Source organism: Aulonocara stuartgranti (assembly GCF_965226115.1).
Source record: "Aulonocara stuartgranti genome assembly, chromosome: 5".
In the NCBI taxonomy this organism is placed as follows: Eukaryota; Metazoa; Chordata; class Actinopteri; order Cichliformes; family Cichlidae; genus Aulonocara; species Aulonocara stuartgranti.
The window spans coordinates 29797966-29813902 of record NC_138943.1 but is presented as its reverse complement, the minus strand read 5'-3'; the positions used below and the strand labels follow the sequence as shown (position 1 = coordinate 29813902).

General features: G+C 40.5%; 1 protein-coding gene across 1 annotated transcript in view; it reads right to left on the bottom strand.

Annotated features, from left to right (window-relative positions):
* Window positions 1–15673, bottom strand: part of dnah1 (dynein, axonemal, heavy chain 1) — a 29434-nt gene extending 13761 nt beyond the window's left edge. The window contains exons 1-44 of the mRNA XM_082532803.1: window positions 15600–15673; window positions 15017–15184; window positions 14860–14911; window positions 14540–14723; window positions 14181–14319; window positions 13924–14056; window positions 13368–13532; window positions 13004–13259; window positions 12760–12917; window positions 12438–12649; window positions 11496–11794; window positions 11203–11353; window positions 8677–8873; window positions 8322–8544; window positions 8033–8152; window positions 7860–7942; window positions 7627–7768; window positions 7084–7239; window positions 6789–6987; window positions 6420–6673; window positions 5968–6180; window positions 5716–5880; window positions 5496–5617; window positions 5161–5266; window positions 4887–5066; window positions 4669–4809; window positions 4384–4547; window positions 4163–4276; window positions 3903–4091; window positions 3706–3811; window positions 3444–3557; window positions 3204–3353; window positions 2673–2759; window positions 2379–2565; window positions 2213–2304; window positions 1983–2137; window positions 1723–1900; window positions 1439–1633; window positions 1221–1340; window positions 983–1141; window positions 760–858; window positions 534–674; window positions 263–423; window positions 4–161 (exon numbers count right to left, since the gene is read on the bottom strand). Coding sequence (XP_082388929.1) covers window positions 4–161; window positions 263–423; window positions 534–674; window positions 760–858; window positions 983–1141; window positions 1221–1340; window positions 1439–1633; window positions 1723–1900; window positions 1983–2137; window positions 2213–2304; window positions 2379–2565; window positions 2673–2759; window positions 3204–3353; window positions 3444–3557; window positions 3706–3811; window positions 3903–4091; window positions 4163–4276; window positions 4384–4547; window positions 4669–4809; window positions 4887–5066; window positions 5161–5266; window positions 5496–5617; window positions 5716–5880; window positions 5968–6180; window positions 6420–6673; window positions 6789–6987; window positions 7084–7239; window positions 7627–7768; window positions 7860–7942; window positions 8033–8152; window positions 8322–8544; window positions 8677–8873; window positions 11203–11353; window positions 11496–11794; window positions 12438–12649; window positions 12760–12917; window positions 13004–13259; window positions 13368–13532; window positions 13924–14056; window positions 14181–14319; window positions 14540–14723; window positions 14860–14911; window positions 15017–15184; window positions 15600–15602 — 6790 coding nt within the window. The 5' untranslated portion in view covers window positions 15603–15673. The remainder of the gene's footprint in view (window positions 1–3; window positions 162–262; window positions 424–533; window positions 675–759; window positions 859–982; window positions 1142–1220; window positions 1341–1438; window positions 1634–1722; window positions 1901–1982; window positions 2138–2212; window positions 2305–2378; window positions 2566–2672; window positions 2760–3203; window positions 3354–3443; window positions 3558–3705; window positions 3812–3902; window positions 4092–4162; window positions 4277–4383; window positions 4548–4668; window positions 4810–4886; window positions 5067–5160; window positions 5267–5495; window positions 5618–5715; window positions 5881–5967; window positions 6181–6419; window positions 6674–6788; window positions 6988–7083; window positions 7240–7626; window positions 7769–7859; window positions 7943–8032; window positions 8153–8321; window positions 8545–8676; window positions 8874–11202; window positions 11354–11495; window positions 11795–12437; window positions 12650–12759; window positions 12918–13003; window positions 13260–13367; window positions 13533–13923; window positions 14057–14180; window positions 14320–14539; window positions 14724–14859; window positions 14912–15016; window positions 15185–15599) is intronic.
* Between the last annotated feature and the right edge of the window lie 264 nt (window positions 15674–15937).

The following is a 15937-nucleotide window of genomic DNA, read 5'->3' as shown; positions in this document are numbered from 1 at the left end:
CACCTATCTGAGTCCTGTCGTACCAGCCTCCGTGGTCCATCCACTGCCTCAGCAGTTCAATGGGAGGCTGAGCCCCATAGGTCTCCAACATGGGCATGTTTAGGTCATCGATGAAAAATACAAAGTACTTCCCTATTGGAGGTCCAAACACACCTTTCCACCTGACACACAAGCACATGCACCAATCAAAGGGCGAGGCTCAGCGATATTGTTGCCTTGCTGAAAATATCTAGTTGGTTTAATTTGGAACACATCTCGGTACCTTTTGTCTACTTTGCTGTCAATGAAATCTTGAGTCTGATTGGCTGAAGTGCGGGCAGAGAACATGAGGAAGTGTGTGATATACTCAGCAGACATGCTATTTAGCAACTTATTTGACATGGTCAGGGTCTTTCCTGTGCCAGTTGGCCCAATACAGAGCACCTGGAAACACACACACATTAAACAGATTAAACTGTTTTAATCTTTTCAACATTTTCAACTTTCCATTGAAAACCTTAAAAATTACTTTAATCACAGGAAGCTGCACTCACAGGTTTCTTGTTGGTTAAAAGCATATCCAACAGGAAAGACATTCTCACTGTGTCTGCAGTTGGAACAATAATGTCTGAAAAATTTGTTTCTGGGGTGATTACTACACTCTCTGCATACTTCATCCAGCTGACCCACTGGACCTATAGTACAGAAAAAAGGCTGACTCAGCAAAAAATGAAGCGATAGTTTCATCTAACATCTATGCAAAAATTTCTGTTCGTTTACTTTTCCTCCCTCATCTTCATCGTCACCATCCTGATTCCTTATTCCATCATCAAGTCTGTAGTCATACACCGAGCCTTCTTCTGGAAAACACAAGTTGATCTGAAGGAGAAATACATTTACAATGTTGAAATAAACTGCTGTCAAAAATTATCCAGTGAACATATATTATACTTAATATATATTCAATGTGTCTGGGATGCCAAAGCAAAGATGATAAGCTGACCCTCTCTTCTCCCATTTTGCTTCTGAGCCACGCACTGAAGCGCTGGCAACTAGCTGCATCTCCTGTGGCTCCTACACTCCACACCAGACAGAAAAAGAACCAGGGCTCAATCAGCTCCTTTAGATGGTCCAATTTCGCTTGAGGTGGTGGCCTCTCACCCTAAACAATGATGAAAGACTTGTGAGGGAAGGATGAGTATTATAAGAGACATTCTGACACAGCCAAGATTGACACAAACCTCTTTAATATTGAAGGGAGTGAAGAAGCAGTCCATCATTTTAAGCAGACTACAGGTAAGGTTGCTGTCCAGAGATGCGATGACCTCCTTTACTGAAGTGCGGACAAATGTAATGGAGTCCTGAATAAAATGCAGAGAATTAAACTGTTTTTATAAACACTGTAACAGCCAGAAGCTTTAATATTATACTGTCTCAGTTATGTTGACTACTCTTTTACCTGCAGAAACCTGTCAAACAGAGAGCTGAGCATCTCTTTGTATGGTTTCAGGGCTTTAGGAATCTGCCTCAGCCAGCACTCTGTGAAAGGGGTGAGTCCCAGAATACTTGGCTCCAAGTAAACCATACCACAGCGAGACACTGTAGCCGGAGATGCAACTGCCAGGTCCTGCACCTCAAACATCATGGTCATTACCTACTCGAGAAAGATGCAAAACAAAATTGGTGAAGAGATAACAGACTGACTGAAAACCCAAGGTTGGGAAAACGAAACCTTCATCTTACGTCGGTGAGCTTAATGATTTCGCCAGAGCTGAGACAAAGCTTTTTGTTGTCATCCAGGACAGTGTTCAAGTTCTCAATCCACACAGCATCCACTGGCCCGTCAAACATGTACCACTTTTTCTTCTGGTCCATAGATGCTACGCCTTGGCGAATAAGACACGAGAGGATACCGTCTGTCCTACACGGGTGGAAAAAAAGCCAAAATGTTGGTGCCTTTTTTTAAACTCCTCTATAAATCGTGTCAGAAGGGGCATTCTTACCACTCATGTGTGAGCAGGTCATACTCTCCATAAAGTTGTCCCATGGTAATTGACTTTGGGTTGAGGACATATGTTTGAACAGCCTCGTAAACACCACCACTCACAGAGGGCTGGCCCTCCAGAGCTGTTATTGCTGCACCTAGAATCTCATAACACTAAAATGCACAGTGTTTATTAAGATAAAGTAACACAAAAACATTAAACACAAGAACAACATGAAAATGACTCACTTTGGTTTTCCCTGATCCAGAAGGTCCCACCAACATCAGGCCATGTCTCACCACAGTGGTTTCATACAGCTGAATACACTTATTAATATACCCTGGAATGCCCACCAGTTCTGTTATTAACTCATTCAAAAATAAAGACAAAAGAAACACTTTTAGAAACACTGACCATCGACATCTTTGAGGTTCTTCGCAGTGCAGACATTACGAATGGACTCTTCCAGTGTGCCATAATTGATCGGCTCCTGTTTTATCTTGGGAAAAAGATCAGACACGATGCCATTGAAGAGCTTCAGGTCGTCCTGTAAAAACTTTGGTACATTGACATCTTGAATGGCCCGAAGACAAATCAGCTCCTACAGGACAGATTGAAAAATAATATCATTTTTAAATTTGTAATCAAAAGATTTTTCACAGCTCACAAATCTACTTCTAGATACACACAAGAGAAAAATAATGGCACCTCGTTCATGTTCGGATTTTCCCTTTTTAGGTTTCCAGCAGCTGAGATCACAGTCTTAACAGCTCTCATACCAAAATCATAATGATCCTTCACAGGACAAAACACAAAGGTCATCACAGAGTTCAACTCTTTGTAACATTATGACTGTACATACAGTTTAATGTCCTATTTGCCAATTTTACAAAGTCAAAAACTAATAAAAACAAAAATGAATTTCTGTTCAAACTGACCAGATTTACTGCAGTTTAGTTAGCTGTTCTCATCATTTAGTAAACAACAAACACAACATGAACATCAATATTAAAGCAAAACTACACAAACCACAAAAAAATTACCAGAAAAAAGCAGAAAATTTGAAGACTCTCTACCAATGAGTGATAAAAATGCTCACTGGTAGAGAGTAGTGTATCACTCCCAACTGTGGCAGATTGTGTATAAAATACAATCGTTTCAGTTTTCTGCTGTAAATGACACTGGTGGTGCCGTTTATAGCATCTATGAGGAGGTATGAAGACTCCTCTGAGTTCATACCTGAGAGCTCAGCTGTTCAGAGGAGAGTTTGAAAGTTGTTGTGATCTTGTTGGAGAGAACTTTGGCATCACTGAAGCCAAATGAGTATAGGGAGATCTCAGCTATCATGGCATAGTTAGGGACCATCATGGCCACGGGACGAAACAGGGCCTGTGGAAGATGTGATCTCATTTTTTGAACCTCATCAGCTTATCCTCAGTGTTACAATGACACAATTAAGTTCGAGTTATCATGTCAAACCTTGAGATTGTCAGGCAGTTCTGTGCGGCCAGCATAACCAGGATTCATAGTGATGAATACCGCGCAAGAGGGGACAAGAGGGATCTCTACCCCCTCGAACACAAACCTCTCTGCCTAAAAAAATAACATACATAACATGCATAATTATCTTTTATAAAAAGAATTAGGTAATATATATGTATACATATTTAAGTGATACTTAAATCTGTAGCTGGTAGGTAGGGGGGTGTGAAAGTGTAAAAAAGTGCAATCAGCTTCTCACCCGTTGCTGCTGGGCCTTTTGTATAGTGGTGATCTGCTGCGCCACCACGGACAACACTTCAACATCAATACGATTAAACTCATCAAAGCAGGCCCAGGCACCAGAGCTACAAAGTGTGAGCCAGATAAGGAATCACAAATGTACGGTGCTACATTTTGTAACAGCTGAATCATTGTGTCATACCAACAAGCTGTTACCTGGCCAGTCCTTTGAGAAATTTGCCCATTGCAATAAAGTCCAGCTGATCAGAACAGTTGAAAACTACCGTCTGGATCGCCAGAGCCTTTCCAAGGTCTTTAGTTGTTTCTGTCTTTCCTGTGCCTGCTGGACCTGCGGGTGCCCCTCCAAACTTCAGGTGCAGAGCTCCTGTCAGGGTCAAGTAGCATCTAAAAAAGCCAGATTAGTGTTCAAACTGGTGAATGATATTCAGTTAAAAGCAGGGTAGAGTAACCTTTACCTGTCAGTGAGTGGAGTGATGACCAGCCGCCCAGAGTTACCAAGGTACTCGTAGCCATACAGGAATTCTGCATTCACTGCGCGGATGTACAAATCACCTTTTGCCCAGTAGTATCTACAAACAGCATCGCATAAATGTAACACTCCTTCTGCACCTACAATGTTTCACATTTACCCCATGAAGGAACTGAAGTAAAAACAACAGCAAAATAAGAAGGAAACCTTAGCTGGCTGATCCACTCAAAGTCATTGATGCTTGAGACCTCCTGCTCCACCATTTTGGCTGCTACATCTTTAGCATGGACTTCTATGACAATAAGGGCAGACAGCACAGCTCGCTGCATCTTGGAGAGCTGTCCTCGCACAAGCTTCACCAAGTCCCCCAACTTCACAAAAAAAGGTAGAATGTTAACAAGGTTGTTAGACTCTCGTGTGAACAGTGTTCAGTGCAATGAGAGCCATAAAATGGCAATATTTTTGACTGGCTAGTCTAAATCACATCCACACCTGTGTCTGTAGTTGGGGATAAAGACGAGTGGCTAAGTTTCTCTGCTCCAAAGCGTCTGACACCTCAGCGGTCCAGAAAACCTGACAGCCTGCTATCACCACTTGACCAGGCCATGATAACACCCACTCTACACGTGGTTGCTGAGAAAATAGATCACATAGCATCTTATTGAAATGCCTATTACGTGTGAAAAACAATAAAATTCAGGTTCATGTACCTCATGGTAGTCTTTGAGTGACCGGTCAATGTTATCTCTTAAAGTAGCTTTCATAGACTTCTCCACATCCCTCAGCCAGTCCTCCACATTACCAGTAGGACAAACTGGAAAGAACAGTTTTACCTGTTCCCCTTCTCCAGAGTACATGTGTGTGATCTGCAGGTCTGACTGAAACTGAAGCTAAGAAACGATAGAAATCCAACTTCATTACTTAACTACTTTAGCCATGTTTTGCACATGTTGTCTTAATATGTAATAGTGAGCCAAAGCAAACCTGTGCAATATTCTCGAAGCATTTACGCAGGTGTGGCTGAACTGCAGTGGGATCTTTGGTTTGGGACAGAATCTCCAGGAGCTCATCATCTGACAGGAAGTAAAACCTACAAGCAAATATTTAGGGTGCATCAAACACAGTTACTTTGTTACCTACACTCAAAATCTTTATAACAGGTAACAGGAAAAGGCAGTTTTGAGGGGTTTCCTCACTGTTTGGGACGGCACGTAGAAAAAGTTGATTTACAAAAGCTCTTCACGTAAAATTAAAAAAATAAATAATTAATTTTAAAAAATATATATTTTTAACGCTGATCTATTTTGTCTGTGTCTTACCTGGGGAATAAACTTCGTTTTGTTTCCAAGTACTCACTGAGACCCTTCTGCACCTGTTCCAAAAGTCCGTTACAATTCTTAAGTTGCGTTAGTAGATGAGCATCTGGAAACAGATCGATCACCTAGAAACATTCACAAAAACAATCATATATAGTCCACAACAACTTGTGAACCACCAGTATTCTCTAGTTCCACACAGAACTCTAAGCCTCTCTCTGACCTTTCGATTATTAAAGGCACTTTTCATAATACTCCTCCAATTTTGCTCCATTTGCTGGTATCTTTTTCCTTCTGTAGGCAGCTGCTGATTGATGTCATCAGAACTGAATATGGGTTCTAGGTACAGCCACGAACGCTGGCACATCAGCCACTCCTCCAGTACATCCTGTATACACCAAAAGAGGGCAGCAGCACAACATGAGAAACACAAATCACAAGACTTCCACAGCTGATAGGTGTCTATGTTGTGCACCTGAGTCATTCTGAGCTTGCTTTCCCAGGAGTTGATTCGTGCCTCAAATGTTTTTTTGAAGGGGGACAAGGACATGCTCTGTGTCATGACAATGTGGTCATCGAGCAACTGAGACACTTCATCTGGGCTCGTTAAAATGTAAGTTCCTGTGTTCTTGTAGGGCAAAACATCAATGACTACTGTGGACCACTCTTTTTCCATCTTTTCCAGGGCCTGGGTGAAAAGGTATGGGAGAAAAGAGGAAGCAGCATCAGTTTTAGCTAAAAAAAAAAAAATCACACACTGACAGTGTACATAGCCAAAATGAGTAGAGTCCCTAGTGCTTTAAAACAGCAGAAGCATCCCTATCTGAACTACATTTTGCAGATGATAAAAAAAAGACACAACATTAAAAAATTTTTTTACAAACACTATATGAAACAGTTTAAACAAGGATTCTTGTTCAGCAGCACCTGTTCAATAGAGTATTCTTTCCCAGCCACCTCGGCCACTTGAGCTATGTCATCCACGTAGTTCTGTAGGCCAAGCTCCAGGCAGTGAGACAGGGTCAAGTTGGCTTTAGGCATGACTTTAATTTGAGTGCGTTCTGAAAGCATCTCCCAGTGGCGGCTCTTCATCCCTGGGTTCCTTAGTCCCTGAATTAGAGGGACGTAAGGACGGAAGTCCTCAATCTTGCTGAGAATTAGATTTGCCACCATTTGGCAGTCTAGAGTTGTGTAAGACACCAAGAAAAGCCCATTAAAAAACAACAATGTCAGTCATATTTTGAAATGGAAGGCACAGCTTTGTGAAGTTTAAATGGTAATACACGTATCACCTACCAGGAATGTCGTTGAACTGTTTAATACATTTGTGGATGGTCTTGTAGGCTTCAGTGACAATGTGCTCAACCTGCTCAGGATCAATGGAAGACAGTGGGTCACAGAACCAGCTTTCACTCCAGCGCAGCCAATCAGAGGTGGTGGTCCATAAATCTCTATAAGGCTGGAAGTCTTTTACAAGCTTCTGCACACGGTCATACTGTAATAAACATTAATGCCCATAATAAATAGATACTCTTTAGTTTTTGAATTAATCACACAAAAATCCTTTAACCCGAGCCACTGTTTTACTTACATTTGTGACTGTCATGCCGAACAAGCGTTCCCTGTTGTTGTAAATTTGGGCCATAGTTTGGCACTCCTTAAGTTGCTTGCTTGTCTGCCTGACCTTGTTGGCCATCTCATGGGCATGATCAATGTCTCCATGGCTCGCAAACCTAGCAACAATCATCTAGAAACATACAGTGACTACTTTAGAACCATGCAACATCAGTATAATTAGAAGCTCTGTCATATAGTGGACACATGCGCTGCTCTAAGTGTCTGCTTAATAAAGCAAAAAACAATTCAAATCAGTTTTATCTACGTAGCACCAATTCACAACAAGAGTTGCTCCAGGGCACTTTATTTTGTAAGGTAAAGACCCTACAAAAATACAGACAAAACTCCAGCAAACAGATGACCCCCTTTGATGACGGTCTTGGCGACATTTGGTATAAAAAAACTCAGTTTTAACAGGAAGAAACGTCTGTGAAGGTTCTCAGTCATCCAGGTCATCGTAGTCTAAGGAGCTTGGAAAGAAAAGCTAAAAGTAAAAAATATAGTCGATTGAGTTGACCTGTAGATTAGCTAAATGCTCCTCAAAGTTGCTCTGCTCAGTTAGATGGATCTTGCGGAAGCACTCCTCATCCTCCAAGTGCTGGGTGGCTACTGGTTCCATTTGGTTGATTATCTTTTGTGGCCATTCAATGGCTTTCCACCTGCACAGATAAGTCACTATAAATCTCACAAAGTCTCCTACAAGGTATCTAAAACAAATTCCCTTTTAACTAACGCTAATCATACACTTACTTTTTGTTGACATCATTGTTGGGAAGAGAGTGGAAAAATTCTTCTATGAGCTCGTAGTCTGACAAGGTCTTGGCAAGATGTTCCTGTTTGCAGATGAGAAAAAGAAGGATGGATTCATAAAGTAATTCTTAATTTAATATGTACTACAGAAACACCCACTTCACCCATTCGACCTTGTAACTCTTAAGCTGTTCTGGGATTTGTTTCATCCACTGCCTCTTTTCACTCAGTTCCTCGATGCCAAAGGGTTTCTCACGTAGCTTTCTGTTAATAATTTCACATTCTTCACATGCCTACACATAAAAAAATAACCAAAATTTAAGAGAAAAACAAGAAAAATGTCATTTCAAGCTGAATTTAAGGATGTCTTTAAAAATAAATAAAAATAAATAAATGAATAAATAAATAGCAATTAAAGTTATTATTATTCATGTTCTCTTAGAAGAAAATATTTAGCCTTACCTGGTCAACCTGAATACGTAGCTTCAGAGCAAGGTGGTCTAGTAGTGCTGTGGCTAACTCCTTTCTCTTTTCTGAGAGAGACTTGCGTACCCCGTTAACACAAACATGAAATGGACCAATCACTAGGGAGGATGGCAAGGACTGTTCAATTATTCTCTTTTCTTTGAGATGCTGCTGCACCTCTTTTTTCAGTTCTTGGGATGTCATTTCTGCACCACAAGATCTGGTAGCCAAATGATGGGGACATGAGAGAAACAAGAAAAGCACGAGTTCATTCAGTAATAGGCCACATATCCAACAGACCCACATCTCACACTTGTGAAAAGTGGGCACGTCACTTCAAACACAGACTTACGTGAGAATGTAAGCTTGTATGTCCAAATTGTGCAGCTCTAAGTACTTCTCATACTCAGCAGCATAAGCCCTGAGAGGTATGGTTGCTTGTATTAGAACATTACGGATGTTCTCCCTCAGCTCGGTTATTTGTGGTTCCTCCAAATGCACTGACTCAAGTAAAGGCTCCCCAACCATAAATAACTTCTGCAACACAAACTGGTACAGGCACATGCAAAACTATTCAAATATCAGTGTCACTTTCAAAATTCATCATTATAAGAGTACCCCCCATTTCTTTGCATTTTACTTCCAAGGAGCTAGAGCTTCTTCTGATTTTCCAAAGTAGTCTTGAGCAATACAGGGAGTGCAGAATTATTAGGCAAGTTGTATTTTTGAGGAATAATTTTATTATTGAACAACAACCATGTTCTCAATGAACCCAAAAAACTCATTAATATCAAAGCTGAATGTTTTTGGAAGTAGTTTTTAGTTTGTTTTTAGTTGTAGCTATTTTAGGGGGATATCTGTGTGTGCAGGTGACTATTACTGTGCATAATTATTAGGCAACTTAACAAAAAACAAATATATACCCATTTCAATTATTTATTTTTACCAGTGAAACCAATATAACATCTCCACATTCACAAATATACATTTCTGACATTCAAAAACAAAACAAAAACAAATCAGTGACCAATATAGCCACCTTTCTTTGCAAGGACACTCAAAAGCCTGCCATCCATGGATTCTGTCAGTGTTTTGATCTGTTCACCATCAACATTGCGTGCAGCAGCAACCACAGCCTCCCAGACACTGTTCAGAGAGGTGTACTGTTTTCCCTCCTTGTAAATCTGACATTTGATGATGGACCACAGGTTCTCAATGGGGTTCAGATCAGGTGAACAAGGAGGCCATGTCATTAGTTTTTCTTCTTTTATACCCTTTCTTGCCAGCCACGCTGTGGAGTACTTGGACGCGTGTGATGGAGCATTGTCCTGCATGAAAATCATGTTTTTCTTGAAGGATGCAGACTTCTTCCTGTACCACTGCTTGAAGAAGGTGTCTTCCAGAAACTGGCAGTAGGACTGGGAGTTGAGCTTGACTCCATCCTCAACCCAAAAAGTCCCCACAAGCTCATCTTTGATGATACCAGCCCAAACCAGTACTCCACCTCCACCTTGCTGGCGTCTGAGTCGGACTGGAGCTCTCTGCCCTTTACCAATCCAGCCACGGGCCCATCCATCTGGCCCATCAAGACTCACTCTCATTTCATCAGTCCATAAAACCTTAGAAAAACCAGTCTTGAGATATTTCTTGGCCCAGTCTTGACGTTTCAGCTTGTGTGTCTTGTTCAGTGGTGGTCGTCTTTCAGCCTTTCTTACCTTGGCCATGTCTCTGAGTATTGCACACCTTGTGCTTTTGGGCACTCCAGTGATGTTGCAGCTCTGAAATATGGCCAAACTGGTGGCAAGTGGCATCTTGGCAGCTGCACGCTTGACTTTTCTCAGTTCATGGGCAGTTATTTGGCACCTTGGTTTTTCCACACGCTTCTTGCGACCCTGTTGACTATTTTGAATGAAACGCTTGATTGTTCGATGATCACGCTTCAGAAGCTTTGCAATTTTGAGACTGCTGCATCCCTCTGCAAGATATCTCACTATTTTTGACTTTTCTGAGCCTGTCAAGTCCTTCTTTTGACCCGTTTTGCCAAAGGAAAGGACGTTGCCTAATAATTATGCACACCTGATATAGGGTGTTGATGTCATTAGACCACACCCCTTCTCATTACAGAGATGCACATCCCCTAATATGCTTAATTGGTAGTAGGCTTTCGAGCCTATACAGCTTGGAGTAAGACAACATGCATGAAGAGGATGATGTGGACAAAATACTCATTTGCCTAATAATTCTGCACTCCCTGTAGTTATCCAGGCTTTCTGAAGGTCTTTCAAAGTTCTTTGGACATTGGCTGCTTTTTATTTATTTATTTATTTATTTATTTTACAAATTTTAGGGTTAGTACTTATTTTCAGAGAACAATTCAAACATAAAAACGGTGCCTAACTCAAAGGCTGCAAAGGTCCACTTTTAAATTGTATCTTTAGGCATTTATTGTCACAAGTCAAATCAATGAAAAGTTGGACAAAAGAGTGTCCATCTGTAAGACACAGTGGAGACTCTGTCATGAAACGAAAGACAACTCACATCCAAGGAGCTTTGAATGTCCTTAAAGAAGCCTGGAAAACTAATCCTGAACACTACACTCTCTTAGAACGCTTTTTCAAGAGAGTGCAGACTGTGCAGGAGAATCAAGGTGGTCATAGTAAATACTAATCTTCGAGCTCCTTAGAACTACACAAATTCTCTGTTTTTGTCTTATATACTTTAATTCCATCTATGCTTGAATGTTTCCGTCCCATTTTTCCTAGTAAAATTTGACAAAAAGAGAGACTACTTGAACCTTTTTTTCAAAGTACTATATTTTGAAGCCTCATTGCATTCTCATTTGTAAAGTATGCTGTATTACTCAGGAGATTTGATTTACCCTATTAAGCAGAGGCACACTACGTGTGCACATAATGCTGTTATCAAACAGGTTCACTGTAGATGCTGAAAAATTCTCCAAGGGGGTGCTGTAATGAACCCCACTCTCATCCAGAACCAGGTCCACCAGGAAAATAGGATTCTTCTTTGGCCTAGACATGGATAATTGTTATATTACAGACATAAATAATTATTATTTTAAGTATTGTAATCAGTTATATTTCATTCATTATTACAAAGTCCAAAAAATGGGAAAAGGAAAAGAGAAAGTTGTGCAAATGCATTTTATCGTACTTGTAGTGGCTAGTGATTAGGTCATTCCCCCAGACGAAGTCTTGAGGACACATCAGGACATTGTGGCAGGCATCCATCACGACCTTGGTCAGGCTGACCAGTGAGTTCTTCACAAGGACACGGAGGGAGTCCTGCATGTTGTAATGCACCAGATTGAGGAGTTTAGACAGCTTAGAAACCTTGTAAGTCTCCCAGCAAGTCTCGTTTATGTTGTATGTTCCCTTGCCCATATTCGCAAGGTTGTACCGGATGCTGTTGCACAGTGTGCTGGTCCAGTTATCTCTAAGAAACAGGGTTATCTGGATAAGGAAAGAGAGGTTAGATTAAGATATTTATATTGGTAAACTTGTAGAAACAAAATGAATAATCTCCTATGAGCTTATTAAATAACTACAGACGCTATCTTGTTTATATGGCTAAGATGTATGTTTTTGTTTGACTGTTCTTCAAGTCAGAACAAAAAAGGGATATGAAGACATTTAGCCAGATTTGCCAGAGCAAACTCATTTCTGGTGTAAAAACAAAGTACTGTTGAAATTTGAAAAGATCACGCAGTGGCAAAATTGCATGTTAGAGGTGAAAAGTCTGAGATTATTGCGACTAACTCTGTTGCATATGGATGTCTGGGAGTTTTTTTCTTAAGGCCCAAAACACAGAGAATATCTAAATCAAGTATGCAAACAGATTTACTAACACTTGCAACTCACTATTTATTGCTATTTGTGCCAATATTTAACATTGAATCTGAAACTTTTTTGCACTTGATAGTGAAATGAAATGTCTGTGCTTTGCAAACAGCACAACTTTTGTAAATTACCCATAAAAATGACCAAAACTATCAGCACTATTTGGGGATTGCACTCACAGGCTAATTTGCCCTATTTAGCAACCCCGGCCGGTAAACACAGGTTTTTACTTGATACTCTCTCGGTGCAACAGTACCTGAGTATGCGTCTGAGACTGGTCAAGTTCAAATTGATCCAATGGAAGTGGTTTACCCAACATCAAGTTGAACAGCCTCATGTTTTCTACTTTTTTGCACTCATGCCACATTTCAGAAAGCACACAGATCAGCTCTGGCCTAGTTTGCATGGACTTGAAAATAAATGCAGCTCGATTCGCCTCATAGGCAGAGTAAGGAACCGGAACACACCCTGCATAGATAAAACACAACAGTGTTTTGATTCTGAAGGTGTTAGCAGATGCTACATTTCCTTAATTATGACCTGAGTGACCAGTAAGTGCATAATGCAAAATATCTTACCTTGTGAGGGCACATATTCAGGGTCCTTCTGTGGCAGGGTGATATGTGAAAGGTCTTCAGGGCAGCTCATCACTACTTTGTCAAAAATCAAGCGGTTCATTGTACGGTCATAATCCAGTCTGACCTCATTCTCCAAGCCTGCAACACACGTCTCTAAACTGCACACACAATATTGCATTTATCCATCCTGTTAGTTAGTAAAAAAGCAGATCATATAGAATTAATAAGACAGGATATCACTCACTTTTTCAGCTTAAGGCCAGGAGCTGAGAGGGCACGTCGTTTGATACTCTGGAGACTATCAGTATTGAGAGACGGTGTTTTCCTAGAGATGGGCATGCAGTCCACTGAAAAGTGGTAGAAAATAAGTGCCTCTGTTTCCTCTCTGTAGCGCAGGGCAAACCCGACCCGCTCAACAAAGACACGTGGGTCTTCAGCACAGAATAACAGTCTGATCCTGGGTATCCAGTACTTACTGCCTGCTATGAAAGAGTCTGTTTCTATGCAGAAAGAGGGCGACAGATCAATGACATGGTCAGTAACAGCAGAGAGAGAGATGAAGAGACAACACTCTAGAGTTACAACAGTTTAAAAACATTGAAACCAACCAGGGGATTTACTCTCCTTATGCTCTTCACTTATATCAGGACTTCCTTTTTTGTCTGTCTGGTGGACCTTCTCTACCAGATACTGACATTTCTCCGTACAGTAATCAAGAATTCCAACTAAATGCCAGCTGTACTTCGGAGGTGGGCTCGCGCTTGCAGACTCATCTGCAAAAGAACAGAAAAGAGGGATTTAATAACACATTACTACATTTAATTCTAAATTCACTGGTGTCTGTGTTGTATTGTTGTATGGCCACTTATAAATTGCTTCTCATTACCTTTTAATGAATATCTTAAATTAATCCCAAAAAAGGATTAAAAGGAAGAAAAAGTGCCAAAAAACATGAGCACCACACATTGTTGAAATGCAGTTTACAGATAAACTATATCCTAAGTATCATTTGTAACAAACTAAACACCATTTAAAAAAACGGCTGAAGATTCATTGATTCACTGATTTTAAATTGACCTTTGCCTACATAGATCTACAGACATTAGGAGGCCAAGCTCCAACTCCAAGCGCAGCACCCAATACAGCAGCTACATGATACTTTACCATTTGCAATTTCATCATCTGTAGGTAGCAGGGCTTTTCCAGGAATAGGTTTTCGATCAGGTGATCCTTCAGCATTGCCCAAAGCAAGCCAGTCTTCTGGAGTCCGGCAGTCATATTCTTCATTGTCAAACAGCTTAATAAAAAACATGGGAAAGTTTGGTGTATATAACATTATATATAAATATGGAAAGTATTGCAATGAGAAAAAAAAAGTCTAAAAAGAGGGACTTGATTGGACAGTTGTGTAACAGGCTCACCTCCAGTGGGAGGAACAGCGAAATAGGACCGTCTGGTATGGTGTTATTTTTCAATGGTCTTGGCAATAAGAGATCAGAATCTATGCCCTTTTCTGCCAGGAGCTCTTCAACATGTAAATGTAAGTATTCCCTTCGACATCTGTTAGCAACACAGTATATAAAGACGCAGTTATTTCACAGCAGGACTTTGAGATAAAACAACTTAATGACTCTACTAAAAGCTGCTGTACAATAAAGGAAAAATGAGCATGTATTGCACACTATATGAGACGTGACCACTGAATCTGGTCTTACAGTATTCAAAATAACCATGACTACAGCAGCAGATGCCATGTGTAGTACACAAAAATAGTACACACCTCTCTATCGCTAATTTGCGGGGGATGGAGCCAGGACGGGTTTTGTAGGGTATTTGGACTTTGGGTTTATCTCCACCCGGGCAAAAGTATGGATTCTCCGAGAAGAATGAATTATGTTGTACATGTGGTACAAGGCAATCCTCAGCAGCCCATCTGGGCCGATGAGGTGGAGTCTTGGCGACTGCTTTTGAAGTAAACAGAAGTCAGATTTTACAGATAGCACAAAATGTTTTGGGATTTTTTTTTCTAGATTTAAAATAAAAAAAATCGATGCAACAATAAAATATCAGATGTCTAAAATGTCATACAGCACAACTCACCCTCCCGTGAGTTATGACCAAATGTCAGCATGGACTGAGGCTCTGACACCTGCTGGGCATTAGGTGTACAAACCGCATACACATAAGCAATTAGTCAAGAGTTTCTCATTAGAGCAACAACAATCAGTCATTTTAGAGGAATCAGAGAAGCCTTTACCTGGAATTTTAATGTAGAGATTGTCTCAGAGAATATTCCCCTCTGATCTCTCATAGAGCCTTTCCCCACTTTGAAGACATTGTATTTCTGACGAGTTGAAGGCTTGGGCTCTGGAGGATCTCTGGGTGGATGAGGTACCCCGGAACCAGGAAATCCTGTGTTCTCACTCTTTCGAGCAGGATTTTTTTTTTAAATGTACGTGTGAGCAATGACAGCTGGGTTTAGTCACCTACTTCTTCAATGATATGATTTAACGAATATTAAATGTGTATGAAAAGTTGAAGCTTTATATGTTGCACATATAAGTTTATACACGCGTTACTAAAGTGGATAATAGTACAAAATGTAAAAGGGAAACTAGACATTACTTAACGCTGAATACACGACGTACGTTAAACGTATGTTAAACGTTTTGCCCGACTTCAGCTGGAGGTAGTCTTTTAACCGACAGGGTGTTAAACATACGCCGGGTGCTTAGCCTTAGCATTCAGCCTTTGTGATTGGCTTTGCTGAACACAATTAACGAGTAGCATTTGGTAATTTAACTCTGTAAGCAAAAGGGGAAAAAATAAATACGACATACCATATTTTTCAATTCTGTTGCAAGCTGTTACAGGTCTTTTGTGTGTCCACCACATAGCTGAAACTGAACTGTAGAGAATCTTAGTTTCTAAGTGGAAGTACTGTTAGACGCAGCAACAGTTGTCATGGGGACGAAGATGATAGTACAAGTTGGCAAATCTTTTTGAGCCATATTTGACAACTTAAGCAGTGTTTAGCCTATTATGTCAAACATACTGTGCCACTTTACGCTATTTTTTTAGCACTATATTCTCTCCTGTGACACACTGCAAAAAATATTTCTCAGTATGTACTGCTGCTTCATTTTCTTTGAGGTAGTTTTCATCATATTCAGCAAAA